This window comes from Halyomorpha halys, unplaced genomic scaffold, assembly GCF_000696795.3.
Source record: "Halyomorpha halys isolate HHAL.00 unplaced genomic scaffold, Hhal_1.1 Scaffold7.1, whole genome shotgun sequence".
In the NCBI taxonomy this organism is placed as follows: Eukaryota; Metazoa; Arthropoda; class Insecta; order Hemiptera; family Pentatomidae; genus Halyomorpha; species Halyomorpha halys.
The window spans coordinates 1252816-1271687 of NW_027110368.1; the positions used below are offsets into that span (position 1 = coordinate 1252816).

The window sequence follows — 18872 nt, forward strand, 5'->3', positions numbered from 1 at the left end:
TATGATGGGAGTGAGTAGCATAATGCTAAGGCACTATGCTAATAATTCAATTTTTGAGATATCGCTGTACTACTTAGTGAATGTAGCAGATGCAATTTTAATGGAAAATATAAAGATAAAAGACATCTAGACAATCGGCACAGTTTTTGACAATTCTATCAATATCAGATTAGCATTGGTCATTTGGTCTTGACTTGAATAAGACACAAAACCGATATCTAAAACGTAAAATGCTAGTATTTTTCTCAGGTTTTTTTTTTTTTAATGTAGTTTTCTGCATGGTAACAATGTACCTTCGGTAGTACGAAAGCAAGAGAAGAGAAATATTTTAAATGAATGATAATTGGAATAACTGTAATTGATTTATGAGTCAGATAATTTACCAGGACAACTTTGGCATAATATTTGTTTAATAAGTTCTCCTTAATATGAAGACTACCTTTAAAAATAATTCTCAAACCAGGGAATGCTGAATCAATTGTCGAAGAGATCAACAATTTCACTCTGGAATATTTAATTTTACATGCATATTATACCAATTTTTAGTCTTAAATATAGGATTGAAGTTTATAAATAGGACGATTATTATTTAATTTTTATTCAATTAGTACAGTAGCAAACAATATTATAGTATTAAACAATAGTACTGGCGAATGAAAAGGTTGAAACCTTTCCTATGAGTTTAATAATACTTATGATCAGATAGCTTCCTATGAGCCGATGAGTTTATTTTCCTTCGGTGCGCGGAATTATAAATGGCTCATGGAATTGGTCGCCGTATTCCAACAAGGTAGAACTTTATTGCTAATAAATAACAGGTTCTCAGCATTATCCTTTATGGAGCTTGGTCAGTCCTTAGTGTGTATAACTTAACATTTTTAAAGGAGATGATTTAAAATCAATGCTATATCTATCCCCTCCCCGGAAAAGGGGAAACCACATGTAAATGGATTTGCAGCTGATGAAGAATATCCAGGGAAGTGAGAATGGTGGGTATAAAGAGGCGTGATTTACTATCGTACCAGGTGAAATAGTAGGCTTATTATACACTGAACGCAAGTCCCTTAATACATACAAATACGTCTCTATAGCTACCCTCAGTGACGAGACATAAATTCGATCTGACGTAGGATTATAAACAATTTATTTACAAGAGATTTCCCTTAGCGGATTAATAAATAAATAGCTTTCTAGCTTGCTTGTTTACATCAAGTATCCTCAGTAGTTGGTACCATGCTTCATGTATCACATATAATTCAGTCAAACTATGGCAATAAACCATTGGCATTCTTTTAATGAAATAAATTGTGATTTTATTCTGAAGCTCCTAGTCCCCAAAGAATAATTAAAACGTACCTTTGAGTGCCAATTGTCCGGCATATAATAGATTAATAACTAAATAATAACATAAAGAATACAATTTAAAATGAAAGAAGTATTGAAGTTTCATACTTGAGATAGATACTATTTACATAAAATAACAATAAAATAATTGAAATTGATATATTAAAAAAAATAAATATAAAAAATAAAGTAAAATATATAAATTTAAAAAAAACATACTTCTTGTTTTATTATTATAAGTTTGAGGTAGATTGATAATTGAGGAGGTAGAGAAATAATTAATAGGTTTAAGTGAGATTAATGAAGAGGTTTAACGAATGGATATGGGTAGGGAATTCCAGAAAGTGGTGGCATAAAGGAAACTTTTCTATAACAAGGATATAAGTTGGTGAGTTGGGAAACCAAACCAGGAGCAAACACATTTTTGGGGGTTGTCAACCACATACCCATATAAAAATGTCTACCTTTTCGAGAAAATCCTTCTTAACAATGTAATTAATAATTAATAAAATTGTGTGTCAGTAAAATCAGAAGAGCCAGGATTTTCAGGACCAGTATCGCAAAATTGCAAGGCTTATCCAGTGTTTACACGGCAACAATCCCACTGAATAACATATATGGCAATTAACTACATGAATCAGATTTTGTTTGTATTCTTCATATCTTTTTATTAGTTGTGTATTTTAATTTGTTTTGGGAATTTGGTTATCTTCCATTTGCTTTAGATATTGGACCTGATGTACGTTTTAAAATTAGTTCTGTAATAAATAAAATATCCGAATATTGAGGCATTTATACATTATGGCAACATTCATTTTATAAATATCAAAATAGAGCCTTTAGTACTGGGTCATTATGATTTATCATCAAATGTCAAATAAAATTTATTTTTTATAGGTTTCAAATAAACTTATTCTAAAATATTGTTCATAAAAAGTCAATTTGAAGGGACCAAACCATAAAAAAAAAAAAGTATAATGTTTAACATGACTAGCTTCACTACGAATCCATATTATAAGCCACTGTTAGCACAATGCCTTTTTCTCTGATGTAACATATTCTTAATACCCTATATGAAAAATGAAAGAACTTTTAAAAGTTCGCACGGAAAAGATAGAATTGACCGCAAGAATGTATTGTGGAATGTGCGGGTTGACGGGATGGATGGACATTGAGTAATCTAAGGAACTGTTTTCACCCGATAGATTATGTCACTCAGGGGTCTCGATACAGTTTCTTCTTGCGATACTTCCTGTACACTATCGGTCTCGGAGGGGGCTCCCAGTGTTTCAGGTAGATCATTTTGTCTCTATTTAATCAAAATGCATCCTACACAAGTTCTCGGTGCACCGTCAAAAGTTGCTTCTGTTTAATCTAAACCATATTGGAAATGAGCAGGATAAAAAATAATATAACATTTAGTTATATTTCTGTTGTTTTCTTACATAACACATTGATTGAAAGAACTATTTTGCTTTTTAACATGGACTTTTAGTACAGGTAACGAACATTTTGTTTTTAATTCAGATTGAACGAAAAAAAAAACAATTTACGGATTTCATTTATTTTTTAATACCTTTCTGTGAAATAGGCTAGTAATTTAAAAATGAAAAATATCTTCTGATTGATGACCCATTCACTAAATTATCGACCCAAACCTAAGTAGCATATCTACAAATTTATCAATCCTGCGTCTTATTTTATTTTTACATGATGTTCTATTCTCTTCGTAATGCCAAAAAGATCTAGCTTAATATATTATGTAACTAATCAAAAATTACAAATGATTTAGTACATTAAATCTAAATTAAGAAATCAACTGCTAACTTCAATCTAAAATTATGATTTGAACACAATTCTATCAAAAATTTGGCACTAGACCGATGATATGTCAATTTTCAATTTTTTAATTAACTTTAAAATTTCTTCTCCGAACTAATTTTCCAAAAGTGCCTTTTAGATTGTCATTGTGTGTCGAACGGTGATATACGATAATATATAAAATTTCTAAAAATAAATAATTTTTTTTTTTTCTCGGCGCATTGGCAAGAACCATCATCGAATATAGTTAACCTATTATCACCAAAAAAAGTTTTATTGAAATCGGTTTCTCCATGTGCGTAGCCTTCCCTTGTTAGACATATCAACTAAAAGGCCCAGGTAAGAGGAACTAAAAACTAACTATTAAATAACAATGGTTATTATTAATTACCGCCAGTCTAACATCATAAAAATTAGTCATTAAGACATAATGTGTCAATGAGGATAAGAGCTATCAATTTTTAGAAAAACACTTAATTCTATATTGATTAATTGAATTTAATGAAAATCATTTTTTTTATAATATACTAAGAGGCAATCCACAGCGAAGAGGATGTTTGCCAATGTATATCTTGGTGACCTGCCTAATGTCATCACATCTATACTAGATTATATAAACTGATTTAATAGCAATAGTTGATATTGAGAAATATATAAATCTATATATCAATAACAGTAAGTAAAATTAATTTATGTGGTAAAAATGAAAAAAAAAAATTAACTAATATGTATTCGTACATATTTGTTTTCTGAAGGTAGTCAAATATTTCTAGAAAATGAGTGTTATTATCGTTTAAAAAAGTTGTCATATGATATGGTTAATCTGGTGTCTATCAGTATGTGTTTAACAATTGGTGGAACATTATATTCGTCTAGATGTTCATGATAGCAAGTATTCATGGGTTAGGCGAGAATGAAAATCATTAAAGCCTTGATTGTACTAAAAATTTGCTGCGAAATTCTTTGCTTATACTTACCCTAAATATGTTATTTTAGTTTCCTTTGACTCTTAATTTTTGAGCTAGACTCACATTTACACAGACCATTCTGCGAGACTTCCATAAAAACTCAGATTCGAAATTTTTCAAGATCGCAATATTTTTATTTAAGTGAAAGTAAAAAGTCTCTTAACTCTTTAATCTTGTACCAAAACATCCGATTGAAAAAAAAAATTGAAAATAGACTTGCAACGCCTATTTAATTACCAGAATTTAAGGCTTAAGAACTCAAAACTCCAGTACACACAATCTCGAACAATAGACAGAGAATTACCGCTATAGAAGAATAAGGAGATGAGGTGTAGTGGAGAGGCTTGGTTAGCACCCGAGCATCGAGAGGTTAGCTAATTAGGGAACGTCTTGTTAAACAGCCATTGTCCTCCCCAGCTCGCTCAGCATTGAACAGGATGAAGGATGTTATACAGTGCGAAACTGCTAAACGTTTATGTGACTAGCGACAATAAATAGCAGGTCTAACCTTTGTTTTTTCTACTGTTAATGGGGTCTTCTAATGGGGACCATATGGTATGATTAATTTTACATCTTGCATACAAATAGGCCGCTAATGCAAGGCATTACATAATCGCCACGGACATACTTAATAGTTAAGGTAATATCTAATTTACAACTTTTTATTGCAAAGTTTATTGAATTCCACTCAAATATTGTAAAATATTGCATTATAAAATATGTTTTCAATGTCTAGTGCGTTTGTTCAACAAGCGTTTCGTACTAATTCTAAAACGAATGAGACAGATTAGTCATCATTTAATATTGTGTTTAGAACAAAGAATTTAGGATTTTAGATAGAAAGAATTGAATAAAGAGAGAAGCGTTGTCAAGAGCCCAAAACATCTTATATTCAAATAGATTTGATAATGGTGATATAAATACTTTTTTTGTTGGCAATCTTTTTAAACTATGGTTGTGGTTTAAATTTTAGTTCTTTTTTAGTAGATTTTTTAGTAAAATTAATGTAGTGGAAAACCGAATAATGTCGTTTCTGTAGTGTATTCGTCAAGAGGAGGAAATTTAAATTACTTTACTAGAATGATTCATTCCTTGTCGAGAATTGGTTCTTTTTATCTAATTTTTTATTGAAAAATAATAACAAAATTAAAATCTTATGTTATATTATTTCAAAATTTTTTGAGACAAGGTAATTATATATTAAATAAAAAAAAAAATTGTATCCAATTCTGTCTCAACACTTTATTTCTCACTAGTCCAACGTTTCGGCCATTCCAGCCATCTTCAAGGACATCTTCAATACAAAACTCCTCCTCACATTAATAGGGAGGTTATAAATAGTTTGTTATATGGTTTAACTGTGATACATTATACTTAATCCATTTCTATTATTTATATTGGAAGTAATGTTATCAACCTAAATATGATTTTTTTTTCAAAATCCCACCCCGTGTTCTTCGACTCTCTTAAATATAGAATAAACCATCTTCAGGTAGAATTAGGATTTCGACACTTAGATTCAATTCTCGAATCATCTCTAATCCGCCTGTTTTTCAGCGTGGGATATGGTGTATATTATAAAAGGATACTGCAGGATCAAAAGTTATAGGTTCATTACGAATAGTAAATTTTATATGATCCGATTAGCCGAAATTTATTTTTATCCTCTATTATTGACGCAATTCATCAAGGTTTTCGTCACTGAAAATTTTAAGATGTGATAAATTAGTCATTATTTGTATAGTATGTGTAATTAACTAAGTTTGGTTATATTTTAAAAGGTTTTATTTCAAAATCGATTAAATGCATTGTTTCTCATTTTCAGGTGAGCGTGGTTGTCAAAGACGTGAACGACGAATGGCCTGAATTTGTGTCTCCAAAAACAGCAGGGGTTGGAGAGAACTCTGCGGCGGGAACGGTTGTACTGGCAGTGAAGGCGGTGGACAAGGACGAGGGGAGAAACGGCTATGTGGAGTACCGCCTCAGTGGAGAGGGTGCCTCAACCTTCACCCTCGGTCCTGTCGATGGCCTGCTCAGGGTGGCAGGACCTCTAGATAGGGAACGGAGGGCCAACTACAGCCTAGAGGTGACCGCCCGCGACAGGGGCGAGCCCTCCAAGGATAACAAACAGGCACTCCTCATCACTGTCTTGGACATGAATGATAACGCCCCTGTCTTCGACCCCAAGCAGTACTCCGCGTCAGTACCGGAGAACGCCAGCATCGGAGCAAGTGTCCTGCAGGTAAGGCAACAGTATGAATAAAAAACAGAGTTTGTTGTTAGGTTTATAAAGCTAAAACAGTAATAATGTACCTCCTATTAAAAAACATTGACAGGCTTCATTGAAAACTAGAATTTAATTGAATTCCTCCATGAGGTAGTTGTGCGTCTAGCTTCAGGATAGTCAGTTCCCTTTGTTCCCATTACTATTTGACAACATGTAATGGAGTGTAGGATGATTGCAAGGAATTGCGGTTAAGAAAAGTTCAAAAATAGTATAAAAACTATTTATTAGTAACCTGAGTTTTAAATTATTTAAAAAATTGTTTTCAAATATATATTAGTAACCAGAATTCCACCCTTAAGAATTCCTCTAAAGTGGAGCGAAACGTTGGTTAATTGTTTTCAGCTGTTTTGTATAATTTTTTAACCGAAATCCGGAACATAAGAAAAAATAGTAAAAATAATTAGGAACTGAAAGATCTTCATATTAGTTTGCACTACTAAATGTATTTGCAGTGAGTTTGTTAGAACTTTCTTGTTCTTCTGAATTTAATTTTCATTTTTATGAAATTAATAAATCGAGAGAACCCTTGTTCATTTTCTGTTTAGCCTCAATCAATCAAGGTGATTTTTAATGGATGAACTTGCATCCATTCAATAGAAATCTAGTATACGCAGAGTTTTTTCTTCTTTTTTTTTTTTTTTAGTTGGCAATTATTTGACAGGGATTTATTGCCCAGATATGGTCAAAGATACCATTCACAGTTTTCTTCAAAACCCTGGATTATTTAAAATCATTATTCGAAGAAACTTAGTTAACATGGGTTTGGAAGAATTTAAATTTTACTCCAGTTTTTCAGAGTTAAAAGGTTAATAAATTAAGCCGAGTCATTGTAAAATTCTTTTATGGGTCTCTCTTCATGAAAAAGGTTCCCTAAATTAATATTAATTAAAATTAAACACACACTCTCAACAAAGGTGGGGGTAAAGCTGTCGGTCTTGGCTTTCGTGCCATAGAAATAAAAACAATTGATAAAGTCAGTATTAAGTGACAACATTTCAATTCATTTTTATTCTCTCAATCTTTCAACTTCAAATCTTGCAATTTAATTTATTCAAAAGTTGAACTTATTATGTATTGTGTCAAACACTAATTAAATAATAATAAATTATCATGAATTGATCCATACAAAAATAAGAAAATAATATCAAATAAATAATTTTTAATTCAGTAAAAAGTAAATTTAGCTTAGATGATCGTATCCCCATACAATAAACATACATTACATACATATGTTAGATATTATTCATCTAATGAAATATTGATTTATGATCCGTTTCAAAATTAATTAATTAAAATAAATTGAAACAGTTTAATTTATTTTAGGAAAGATTAATATAAATTTAATAAACAAAAAATTGGAAACTAATGAAAGAGTAGTTTCCAATAATAACATATTGAAGAAAAAAATAAAGATTTAGGAAGGATTTTCGGTCTTATATCAAAATAATTTAGTGAAATATTTAATCTCTTTTAGTGTGCACTAAATTATAAAAAATAATTAAAATGCTTATGAAACATGGTTTCCTTTTTTACAATGCAGTACCTTCCTCAAAACAGGTTCTAAAAAATTTTTAAAAAAACATATGTTCTTAGGTTAATAGATAGGAATGTAATTGAAGGGAAGATATATCGAAATAGTTTAAATGCAAATAGGTTTAGTGCAACTGTACGCCTGCATACTACTTTCTCTCTATAAAACCACCTACGTTAAATTACTAACGGATTAAGACTTTTTATAGGTGTAAATTTCATACGTGTCCCCATTCTGATCTGATTCATCATTCAATATTCTCCGCAAGTTAATAAACATGGTGGAAATCGAATTCATTTAACTTGGCTCTAAATTAATTTTCTGATTCATTCTGTAGCCTTAATTAACCTGAAATACACTACAACATACTACATGAGACGGCTGAATGATTTTACGACTTTGAGAAAATGTAGATGGACTGTTTGGAAGCGGATAAGTGGTGGAACATGATACCAAAGGTAGGTTCCCGGTTCGGGGCAAGAAATCTGATGCCTACTCCTGTACACATTCCAGGTCCCTTACCACTGAAATGAACAATGACTAGCCGGCTTTCGATCACATCGCAATATTTCGCCTGGATACAGGTTCCTTAGTTTACATTCATTTATTTTTTGTTATGCAAAATACTTCAAAAATGAAATCCATTTATGCAAAACATTGAACCTTGTACAAATTAATAAAAGATACCGAATCAACATGAATCCGTAATTCAACTAAGAAATTCTATTTTATAAAATCAAAATTGAAAGATAATCGCACCAGATGGTGGTCATTAAAGGTACTCGAATAGCGAAAAAAATATTTTAATCTAAAAATTAACGTTCCGATCCACGTTGCAAGTCTTCAAAAGGGCTTAATAAACAAGATTCAAAATATTGTAAAATACGGTACGAACTTGTGATTAGAGTAAATTAAACTTACTACTATTACTTTAACTCAAAGCTTAAACTTTTTTCTACCCTCCTTCTTTTAATTTACTACATTTTCATAATTTACTTTGACATGTTATAATGTTTTATACAACTTTTTATGCATTTATAAAACTTTGTACAATTATATTTTAGTAGTTTTATCATATTTTACATGCTTTGTTTCGTATTTATGCAATTCTTACAATAACCTGCAACATGGATTAATATTTTTGTTTCTAATAAATATATTTTTTTTTGCTATTTGAGCATTTTTTCCGACTGCAAGCTGGAACAATTATCCATCAATTATATACGTTCAACAGATAAACCCCCAATGATATAAAAATTGACTATTATGCTTTAAATTAACACAACATATAAATAATATAAAATACTCCATACCAAAGAAAAGCCCTATCACAGTTTAACCATTTACTATTATTTATTATTATTATTATAAGATTGACTAAATAATTATAGTACGGTAGATTATCTGAATGATTTTATGTGCTTTCTTACATAATAACCATAGAGTTCGGATAACCACTTGTACATCTCAACATATAAGATATAATAATTACATTAAATAATCTTAGACAATACCGAACTATTTCTGTTTCAGGTTTCAGCCACTGATGTTGATGAAGGCCTCAATGGTAGGATACGCTATTCCATTGTTGGAGGTGACGAGAATCGCGACTTCTCCATCGGCGAGGATTCAGGAGTAGTCCGAGTGGCCAAGAACTTAAACTTCGAACGCAAGTCCCGCTACGCCCTCACGGTTAGAGCAGAAGATTGCAGCCAGGATTCGGCTACGAAGCACGATACAGCTGTCGTGACAGTGTCCGTTTCTGACATCAACGACAATCCTCCAACTTTCCTCGATTCTCCATACCTTGCCTACGTTATGGAAAATGTTCTGCCTCCTCCATCCGGCTACGTCATCAAGGTGTCGGCTTTCGACGCTGATACTCCACCCTTCAACGGTCAGGTGCGATACTTCTTGAAGGAAGGCGATGGCGAGCTCTTCAGAATCAATACATTCACAGGAGAGATCTCCCTTCTTAAACCTCTTGACAGGGAGACTCAGGCGGAGTACACTTTATCGCTAGTCGCAATGGATACAGGTAAGCCACTAATTTATGATATGTGTTGTCAAGTTTTATTATTATGTTTTTTTAATTTGGAAATCTTTCTTTTTGTGGAAAATAAGTAACATGGTATCTATTAGACTGAATATTTCCACTCAGTTTAAGTATAACTAATTTAAATATACTTTAGATTGGGCATTACATCGACCCTAGATCATGACGATAGAATTAATATGGTTTTATCCCCTTCTGTGCCTTATAATATATATTTAAAAGCGGGTAACGTTATGGATTTTATAACAGTGGGAACTTAATTTACATTGTGTTCAGGAAAGTAAAACATCGTATAATGGACTGCATTGTCAAGGTGTTCCCACCTACACTATTTGACTTACGCGCTACCTAGATTAAGAGTGTGATCTAACACCTGGTAAAGAAATCTATTACGCGCCTTACCCTAACAAGTAGTCGTATCCACATCCTTGACCAGGAGAAGTATAACATGGGAAACACGATCTCACAGGAGAGAGTACCTCATTAGAACTGATACCTGGAGCTGTCCGATACAAACCTTTTCGCAACCAATTGATCGATAGTGTATTTTTGCATGATCGTGTTTGAGATTGAAAGACACGGGTCGCAAGGATTAAATGTTAGCGCCTTTCTTGTTTGAGATAATTAACTAGATATATTGCATTGTTAACAAAATTGCGAAAAAGTTATGCAAAGCTGCGGGGAAGGATGACACGTTGAACCTTGCTCTTTAACCCCAGCTAGGAGGTTCACCAATCTTTCAGAAGCCTTCACTTCAAAAGAAAAGAAAACTACTCTCTATCAGCCTTAAAAGAAGAAGCAGCCATTGGATTCCGATTGCTTAGTATAATTACCGCAATTGTAACCTCTTTAGTTGCGTAGTGCAAATTTATAACGTTGAACATACCAGTGATACATAAATACATACAGTGAAAGATAAATATTATCAGGATGGTGTTACAATGCTAATGCTGGGTCAAACTATGGAAACATTTCCTCTAAAATATTTTTATAGTTAAACATTATTTTATTTTGAAATTGACATAAATAAATGGTGGCTCAATAAATAAAAAAATTGGACTATGCTATATTATGCTGCTAAAATTTTGTGTTTAAAAATAACAAAAACATACATATCATCGTACATAATTATTTATATTTTTATACAAATATATTAAAGAATTGGCACTGCTACTGACACGAAGTAATAAAATGAAGTTATTTTAAATCTAATTATTTGAGCTTTATAAATAAAGATCGATGCAAGCTTCATACAAAACAAGTTTTTGGAATTTGTCCTGAGTCAAATTTTTTTTCTCGACTAAATAAAGTTTTTGTTTTTTCAAACGTATATTCATAAATTTAAATAATTAAACGGTAGCCCGATAAATTAAAAAAAACAAAACGAAAATAAAATAATAATGTGCCATCATATAATACAACTACAAATGCTGCTGAAATGTTGTATTAACAATACATTTCAGCTGTATTTGTAGTATATCGAGAAATATAAAATATCTCAAGAAATATAAACCACTGTATAATAACGAGGAAAAAAAATTACTTAAGACTATTCGAGTTTTCTGAATAATGGTTTATGCAGGTGTATTCTATAAAAAACATGTTTTAGTAATCTCACTCATTGAATTTACTCTTAATAAAAAAACCTGTATTTAAAAAAAAAGTTCTAATATGCTACCTTAAACGTCAGAGTTCCATTATCTGTTATTCAATCATCATAGACGTAAATAACTAATAAATCCATAGTAAAATAAATAGTAATCTTGGAGCGTCGCACAGTATATTTAAGGTGAAAAAAACCCTAATTTTGAACATCAAAACGTTTTGATTGACGATAAAAATTATGATTAGTATCATTAATGCGAATGATGGTTTTATTAAATTGTAGAAACCATATTTTTTACAATTTTAATATTACGACACAGAGTTTCATAGCATCGTTTGTATTTTTTTTTTTCTACTTTTATATTTCTTTTCATAGGTGATTTAATAAACTCAATGGAGATGGACGAGAGCTAAAAGAGTAAATAAACCGTATTTCATAAACTATATACATTGAAAATAAAGAGACGATATAATAAAATGAAGAATTAATTTAAAAAAATTATTTTTTAAAATGAAGAATAATTGGCGAAGACCTTATTAAAAATAAAAATAATTGGACGAAATCGCAGACTTTATTTGAGTATTTAATTTGAATTGGCTTAATAGCCTTATATTTGATTGAATGAAATCCAACCCTATTTATGTATTGAAAACATTTTAAACTTTTTTCTTGACTTTTAATGATATTTATTTTAATGGGTCTTGAGGATCAGTAAATAAGACAACGAGCGAAATATTGGTTAAAAATAAATAGTTTTCTTTTTTTAATTTGATACCTTTATTGACCACCACCCAGACTAACTTCCTAAAATTTAAATATTATTTTAATTGTAATATTTATTATTATTAAATCTCAAAATTATACTATGTACACGTAGTCTTCAAATAATTAGTATAAGAAACTCTTTGTTCTGAAAAACAGTTGCGGCTTACTTTGCAAACAATAGAGTTGTGAAATATATAAATATAAATACATATATTTGTGAGTGGAGCCCTGGGACTATTAAGTTTTAAAGAGAGTTATGGTAGAGGCGGAGGAAAGGAATCAATAAAGCAAGCTACCTCTTCGGAGCTACTAATGATCTACTGATTGATTGTGTGTTTATTGTTTCCCAGCTCACTGTTTGTCAACTGTCAGCCACCAGCCTGTGATTTATCTTTTCGATTCCCTGCGGGAGGAGACGTTGATTAATATTTTATTCTTAGTTCCTTGTAAAAAAAAAAGTCAACAAAACATGGATTCTCATTGTCGTGGGAAAACTGATTTACTATAATAATGACCAAAATGCGACAAGAATGTAAGAGATTGCCTTTCAAAACCGCAAAGAGTGCAATGACATTTAATTTAATTATAAAATTTTAAAAAATATCAAGTTATAATTACAATATACTACTCAATTACGGTTTACTAGTACAAATAAATAAATTTCTAATTAGCACTAAGTAACTATTTAATAAACATTAAATGTTGGCAAGGGTACAGGGTACCTTTTTATTTCAATACAACGGAAAGTATTGAAATAAATATAAAAATGATAAGTAGTTAATTCAAATCAACTAAGACTTATGGCGATTTTAATAAAGTTAAAATCCCTAATTTAACTAAGATATATTATGTAATTATTAATTCATTAAAATCTAATTGTCGGAATATTTTAATTTTCATTTTGAAGAAATACGGTTTACAATCATTTTTTGTATATTATGTTTATTTATTATTTCAGAAAAGAAAACGAAATTATAATACATTAATTATTACAATTATTTTTTATATTTACGGCAAAGAATAAGCAACAAACACAAGTAAAATAATGCAAGACTTGTTCGATTTTCATATTGCCAATGATTTGTTCAAGCATGCATCGAAATTACTATCACACTGTCGGTCTTATGGAAGAAATAGGATCTGGAATGATAAAACCGTAATGCGCGTGTCGCGCCACTGTGATAAAATTAATAACCCAAAACTTATAATTAACAAATTAATTAAAAGAAACTTGATTAATCCTTTTTGATTCATCCATATTTTTATTTTTCTAATGGCGATTCAAACTGTTTAATCAATTATCTAGTTCTCTAATTCTATATAAATTTGCTTTTAATGAATATTCGTTATTGCAAATAAGTTTTAACAATAATTATTCACTAAAATATTGTTATGAAGAAATATTGAACTAGATAATGAAATAAACAGCACGAAAAGGGGAAATAAAATGGTTGAAGTATATATTCAGTTTATAAAGGATAATGACTCCCTTAGAAAAATATTTTTTGTAGTAACCAAATCTCAAAGTCAATAGATTAAATTTCTGTAACATTAAAATAAATCAAGCTCAAAAAATATAACGAACTACTTATAAACACTTAAATATTTCAAATCCAATAAAAGCTGTTTCCATGCAAAATCTGAAATTCTATATACATAACAATACGAGATATAACATAAAGTACTCAAAACTAATCCAATTCAAATCAAGTGAAATAATGAAAGGAAAGATGATACAGAAGGCAGTAACTCACAATCAGGCTCAGAAGGGGCTACGTCAGGGCCGTATATCACGTAATTTTGTGACAATTGTGACAATAGAGAGGAAGTCGTATATTTTACGATTAACTCGATCATATGCACAACAGAAATAGGAAACCTCTGTACATTGAACAACTCCAAGAGCGTAAACTGTGGTCATATTTATTGAACCTCCTCTTGGCAGGCATAGACAATGAAACAAAAACATTAGCTGTCATTGCCTAGCGCAGTGCGGCCATATTAGCAATGCAGATTCATGTCTGCTTCATTATATATTAACGATACCTAGCAAAAACGCAACAAATTTCCCGGTGTTTTATTGAAGTGTTTTGTGAGTCAGGAGGAAGGCCAGAGAAAAGAATCTCGGCCACTTCACATGCTTTACAATGTCAGAGAGTCGATAGGAAACATAAAATTATAACAGGGTAATTGCTACACATAATATGTTACTAGTAAATTGAAATAAAATCATTAAAGTATTTCTGTCCGACAAATGTGAATTAATTAACATAAGATTAAAATAGGCGCTTTATAGTTTGAATGACAAGTCTAGGCTTCAAAAGTAGTAAATAACGATAATAAACATAATCATTAATCTTGTAAACCAGTTTATACTTTATTAATTGATAAAGTAAATAATTTAATTCTACGATTCAAATACTGACAAATAAAAACAAGTCAATAAGATAATTACGTGGTACATAGCTGAGAATGTAGTGATACTTTTCAAAAATGCACACTTCTTCTGTATCTATGTATTATTAGATAGGTCTATAATGTTTCAATCATTGCTTCATTTAAATGATACTTCATAAAATAATAAACGATTATTATTCTTGATTGATTAGGAAGTTTATTTGTAATATTTATGAGAATGTTTAGATGAAAATACTTACTACTGGAGTTTTTTTTTTATTAAAAAGATCTTTATTAATTCTAATAAATTTTCGTGATATCATCCCCCCTTCTCTCATTTTCAGATTATCCCTGTAATCAACCTATTTTATGTAAATATTACAATAAAAACTTTCTAAATATTATTGAAATGTTTATACTTTATTACATAATAATCAATTAACTTTATTAATTTTCTAATTGATATTTCGTCAACCATGATAAAGATTTATACAATTTAAACACTTACATTCTATTTCTCCTCTAAGCATAATCTAATACTCTATTATATTGAGAATAGCTCTCATGGTCTTTTATAAACAATTAATATATATCTTATAATGGACAAAATATTAATTAGAAAATGGATAAAGCTTACGAAATGTAATACTTAATAATAAACAATTTAATTGTATTTAAAAAGTAGTTATTGTAATGGTGAAATAAGATGCAGTAATTAGATATCCTGAATAATCAGGGATATACTTAGAACGTAATTGAATCAAATAAAGGTGTTTTATAATATATATATATTATTACTACCCATAAGCCACAATAACAAGATGGTTTGTTGCATGTAAAACACTTAACAATTTCAAGCATCTCTGACTTAAACTACTTTTACTTGAATCATACCAAGATAATTCATGAAAAATCTCTAACAAGAGGAACATTAAAGTTTTATTGATATTTTAAGCTGTAACATGATATAAAACACAAGTACCCAATGTATTATTGATAATGATGGATTCTAACGCTTTCATTCAGAAGATTATCAAAATTCGTGTGGGTCTTAAAGTTTAACTCTATATGTGATGAATATGCCCGATTATAGCGGTGTTTATAAATTTGTCGAAATAAATCAGAAGCTTGTTATGACTGTTCAGTTAATTAGAGGAATAGAATTTTTTTAAAAAAACTGTAAAGATATTCTTTTATGGTTTAAGCCTGCTAATTTAAAAAATAATTAACATTTTGAAAATAGAACTAGTTGATTTGAAAATTTTCCGCCTTGTGTTACGGATGGTGAAAACAGAAATCGTAAAAAAATAAAATATTTCATAGCTGAAAACTTCCAATTAACTTAACAGAGTTCTTTAGTCAGAAATAAATCAAATTATTGGGCCCAATACACATACCTGATTATTTGTAATAATAATATTTATTAATACCAATATAAAAAAAAATATTATAAATTCATAAGGCATGATTTCCAGAGACACTCGTCTCAACCATCGTGTTTCTGGATACTTCACTATGAAGATTTCTAACAAAAGTTGATAAGTCCATTTTTGGAAGATTATTGTTAAAAAATTATTATGGGGAGTATTTGAAGAACGTTATTTAAAGTTGTATTCAAAATTTTAAAATAAACTGTAGTAATAGAATTTTAATCTCCCCCCAAATAATTTTACTTTTCAGAAGTAGACACACTATCTTTTTAAGAAAATTCCGTCATTGTTTCTAACTTCAATAATCCTTTCGAATGGTCTTCAGAAGAAAGCATTATTTTTTTTCTAAACGATATGGAGTTTTTTTCGTAGTTACGAGTTGTTGCAAGTCAAGCAATACTATTGCTATAACAATATTCATTGCCATGATTTTGGCGTAGTCTCAAATCTTTTTTTTCATCACCTATTAAATAGAACTAAGAGTTCCACAGTATTTTTCAATAAAAGATACTGAAATAAATAGTATAACTTTTATTACCTTCATCAAATTTTCATGTCTCCATCTGTAATCAGAGGAGTGGCATAACCTATTCTCCTTCTAAGGGAAATCGGGAGTTCATCTCGCCCATGAAGCTCAAGTTTTTGTTGAGGTTAATAGGAAGTTCCGCCATTGCAATGTAAACTAAAGCTGTCAATGATTGGAACCTAATCCTCTGCCACGCCCCTGGCGTTCCTCATGAAGGAGGCCCACCTTTTTGGCTTCTCTTTTCCTGGCAGCTAATCTTCTCCCTTATACTCCTTCCTCTAAGTGTTTAATCTCGAAATTCTATTTTATGTACCAACTACTTTCTACAGAACAATTTGATTGTGTTTACTCTTGCTATTGTAATTTTCTTTATTGTAGTATATTACTACTAAGCTGATCCTATATCGCAAAATTCATTGGAATATTATATCATTCAATATTAAACTTCTAAATCAATCACAATGTTTTATGAAGCTAATAATGAATGTTCTTTTCATATAAGGATCCCTCAAGATGTGAATTCTAAATTATAGCCAAAAGCCTTGAAAGCTACAAGTCCTCGAGCCTATTTTAAATACATGAGAAGAGCAATTACAGCTCCCAATATCTGATTTAAGAAATGTAGATGTCCTTAGCTCAGATGTCGAGTTAGCCGTTAGTCCATACATTTCGACCAGGAGAGTATAAAATATTCCTATCTCGATTTAGGATTTTGACAGTACACTAACACTATATCACAGGAGGCGTTGAGAATTCGAAAGAGCTATAAATGATTTTGTTGCTTGGGGTGAGCGATTAAAAGAAGGATTCAAAAGAGAAAAATAAATAAGAGTAAAGACAAGGATTTGTGTGATAGATCTTGAGGTACTCTGTACTGCATGATGAAGCCAGCTTGTCTCTGAACTTTGCGGAGCAATACATCAATAAACTCTGAGGGTACGTCCCACGCGGCTACACTACATGTTTATGCGAGCACATCCCAACATAGTCCCTCTCCAGCCCTGTATGAATACATTTAAATATAATTTCAATATAATGAGTCTTTCTCCCTCTGCGGCCCTGAGGGGGAGCTGCGATTTATCTAGTGTCCGAAAACAGTCTTGGTACTCTACAAATTTGAGTTAAAATAAAACCAGAAATTAGCCGATTAATAATTAAACTTTTTACAAGAAAAAATGGGACTCTTAAAGAAACCTTTAGTAGGACCGAATGCAGCATCTGGTATTATATGACTTTAGCAATTAAAAACTAGGGTAAATTTGGGATAGTTTGCAATGTCAGTCCCTGTAGTGAAACAAACCACAATCTATACCACTATTTCTGTTATAATTTTTTTTTATTTGTGTAATTATCAATTTATACATATATAGCTTTAAAGATATTTATTTCAATTTAAATGCCAATGTTAATGAATATTCAGTACTAAGGACGAAATTCCTAGCATACTAATGGAATTAGTGTCTTATATGATTTGCCTCGTATCTAATGTTATTGGAGAGGGATGATAGCGAAGACCAATGATTGGAGGACGCTATGGAAGTGAGGTATATGGTTAAGGAAATTCGCTACGATGACTCGGCGTTGGCGGCCAGCATTAGTTACGATTTAATCACAAAGTTCACAGCTCATGCTCTCAAACCATGACTGATTACAAAAAAAATCCTCCGCCCGCTACTGGATGGCTTGTCACTCCCATTAGTACCATTATAGTAATTACATTTTAATTACCAAACCATAATTTTGTTTAGATAATTGTTAAATAATTAACTTCGATTCTTTTTTTTTTTTAAATTCATATATATTTTTTATGGCGTGGATGAGTCTAAAGTAAGCTTAATACGGCCTTTGTTGACAATTAAAATTTTATTAACTAATACCTTCTTATTGATTTTTAATCACGATAAAATACTCCTGCACTGGGAATAGATGAAATCAAAAGTAGTTTAATTAATAATTTTTATCTTGGTATGATGTAATAAATTGATAACAGCATCTATTAATGTAATTTAATGTTTTCTCCCTGTGTGCGTTGTAGGTGATTCATTAGCATTTCTTAAATAATAACCTGGCATGATAATGCTACACAGTACTTATAATTGCATAAAGCATCTTAGATGAAAAAAAGGAATAATTATTTTTTT

The 18872-nt window shown here is 30.6% G+C and overlaps 1 protein-coding gene and 1 long non-coding RNA gene across 2 annotated transcripts in view; one reads left to right on the forward strand and one right to left on the reverse strand.

Annotated features, from left to right (window-relative positions):
• ft (cadherin-related tumor suppressor fat) overlaps positions 1 to 18872 on the forward strand; it is a gene marked incomplete in the record, with an annotated part of 431831 nt that overhangs the window by 374423 nt on the left and 38536 nt on the right. The window contains 2 exon segments of the mRNA XM_067048526.1: positions 5959 to 6375; positions 9485 to 9989. Of these exon segments, the coding sequence (XP_066904627.1) occupies positions 5959 to 6375; positions 9485 to 9989 (922 nt within the window).
• Positions 1 to 18872, reverse strand: part of LOC136796042 (uncharacterized) — a 153971-nt gene that overhangs the window by 100581 nt on the left and 34518 nt on the right. The window lies entirely within an intron of this gene.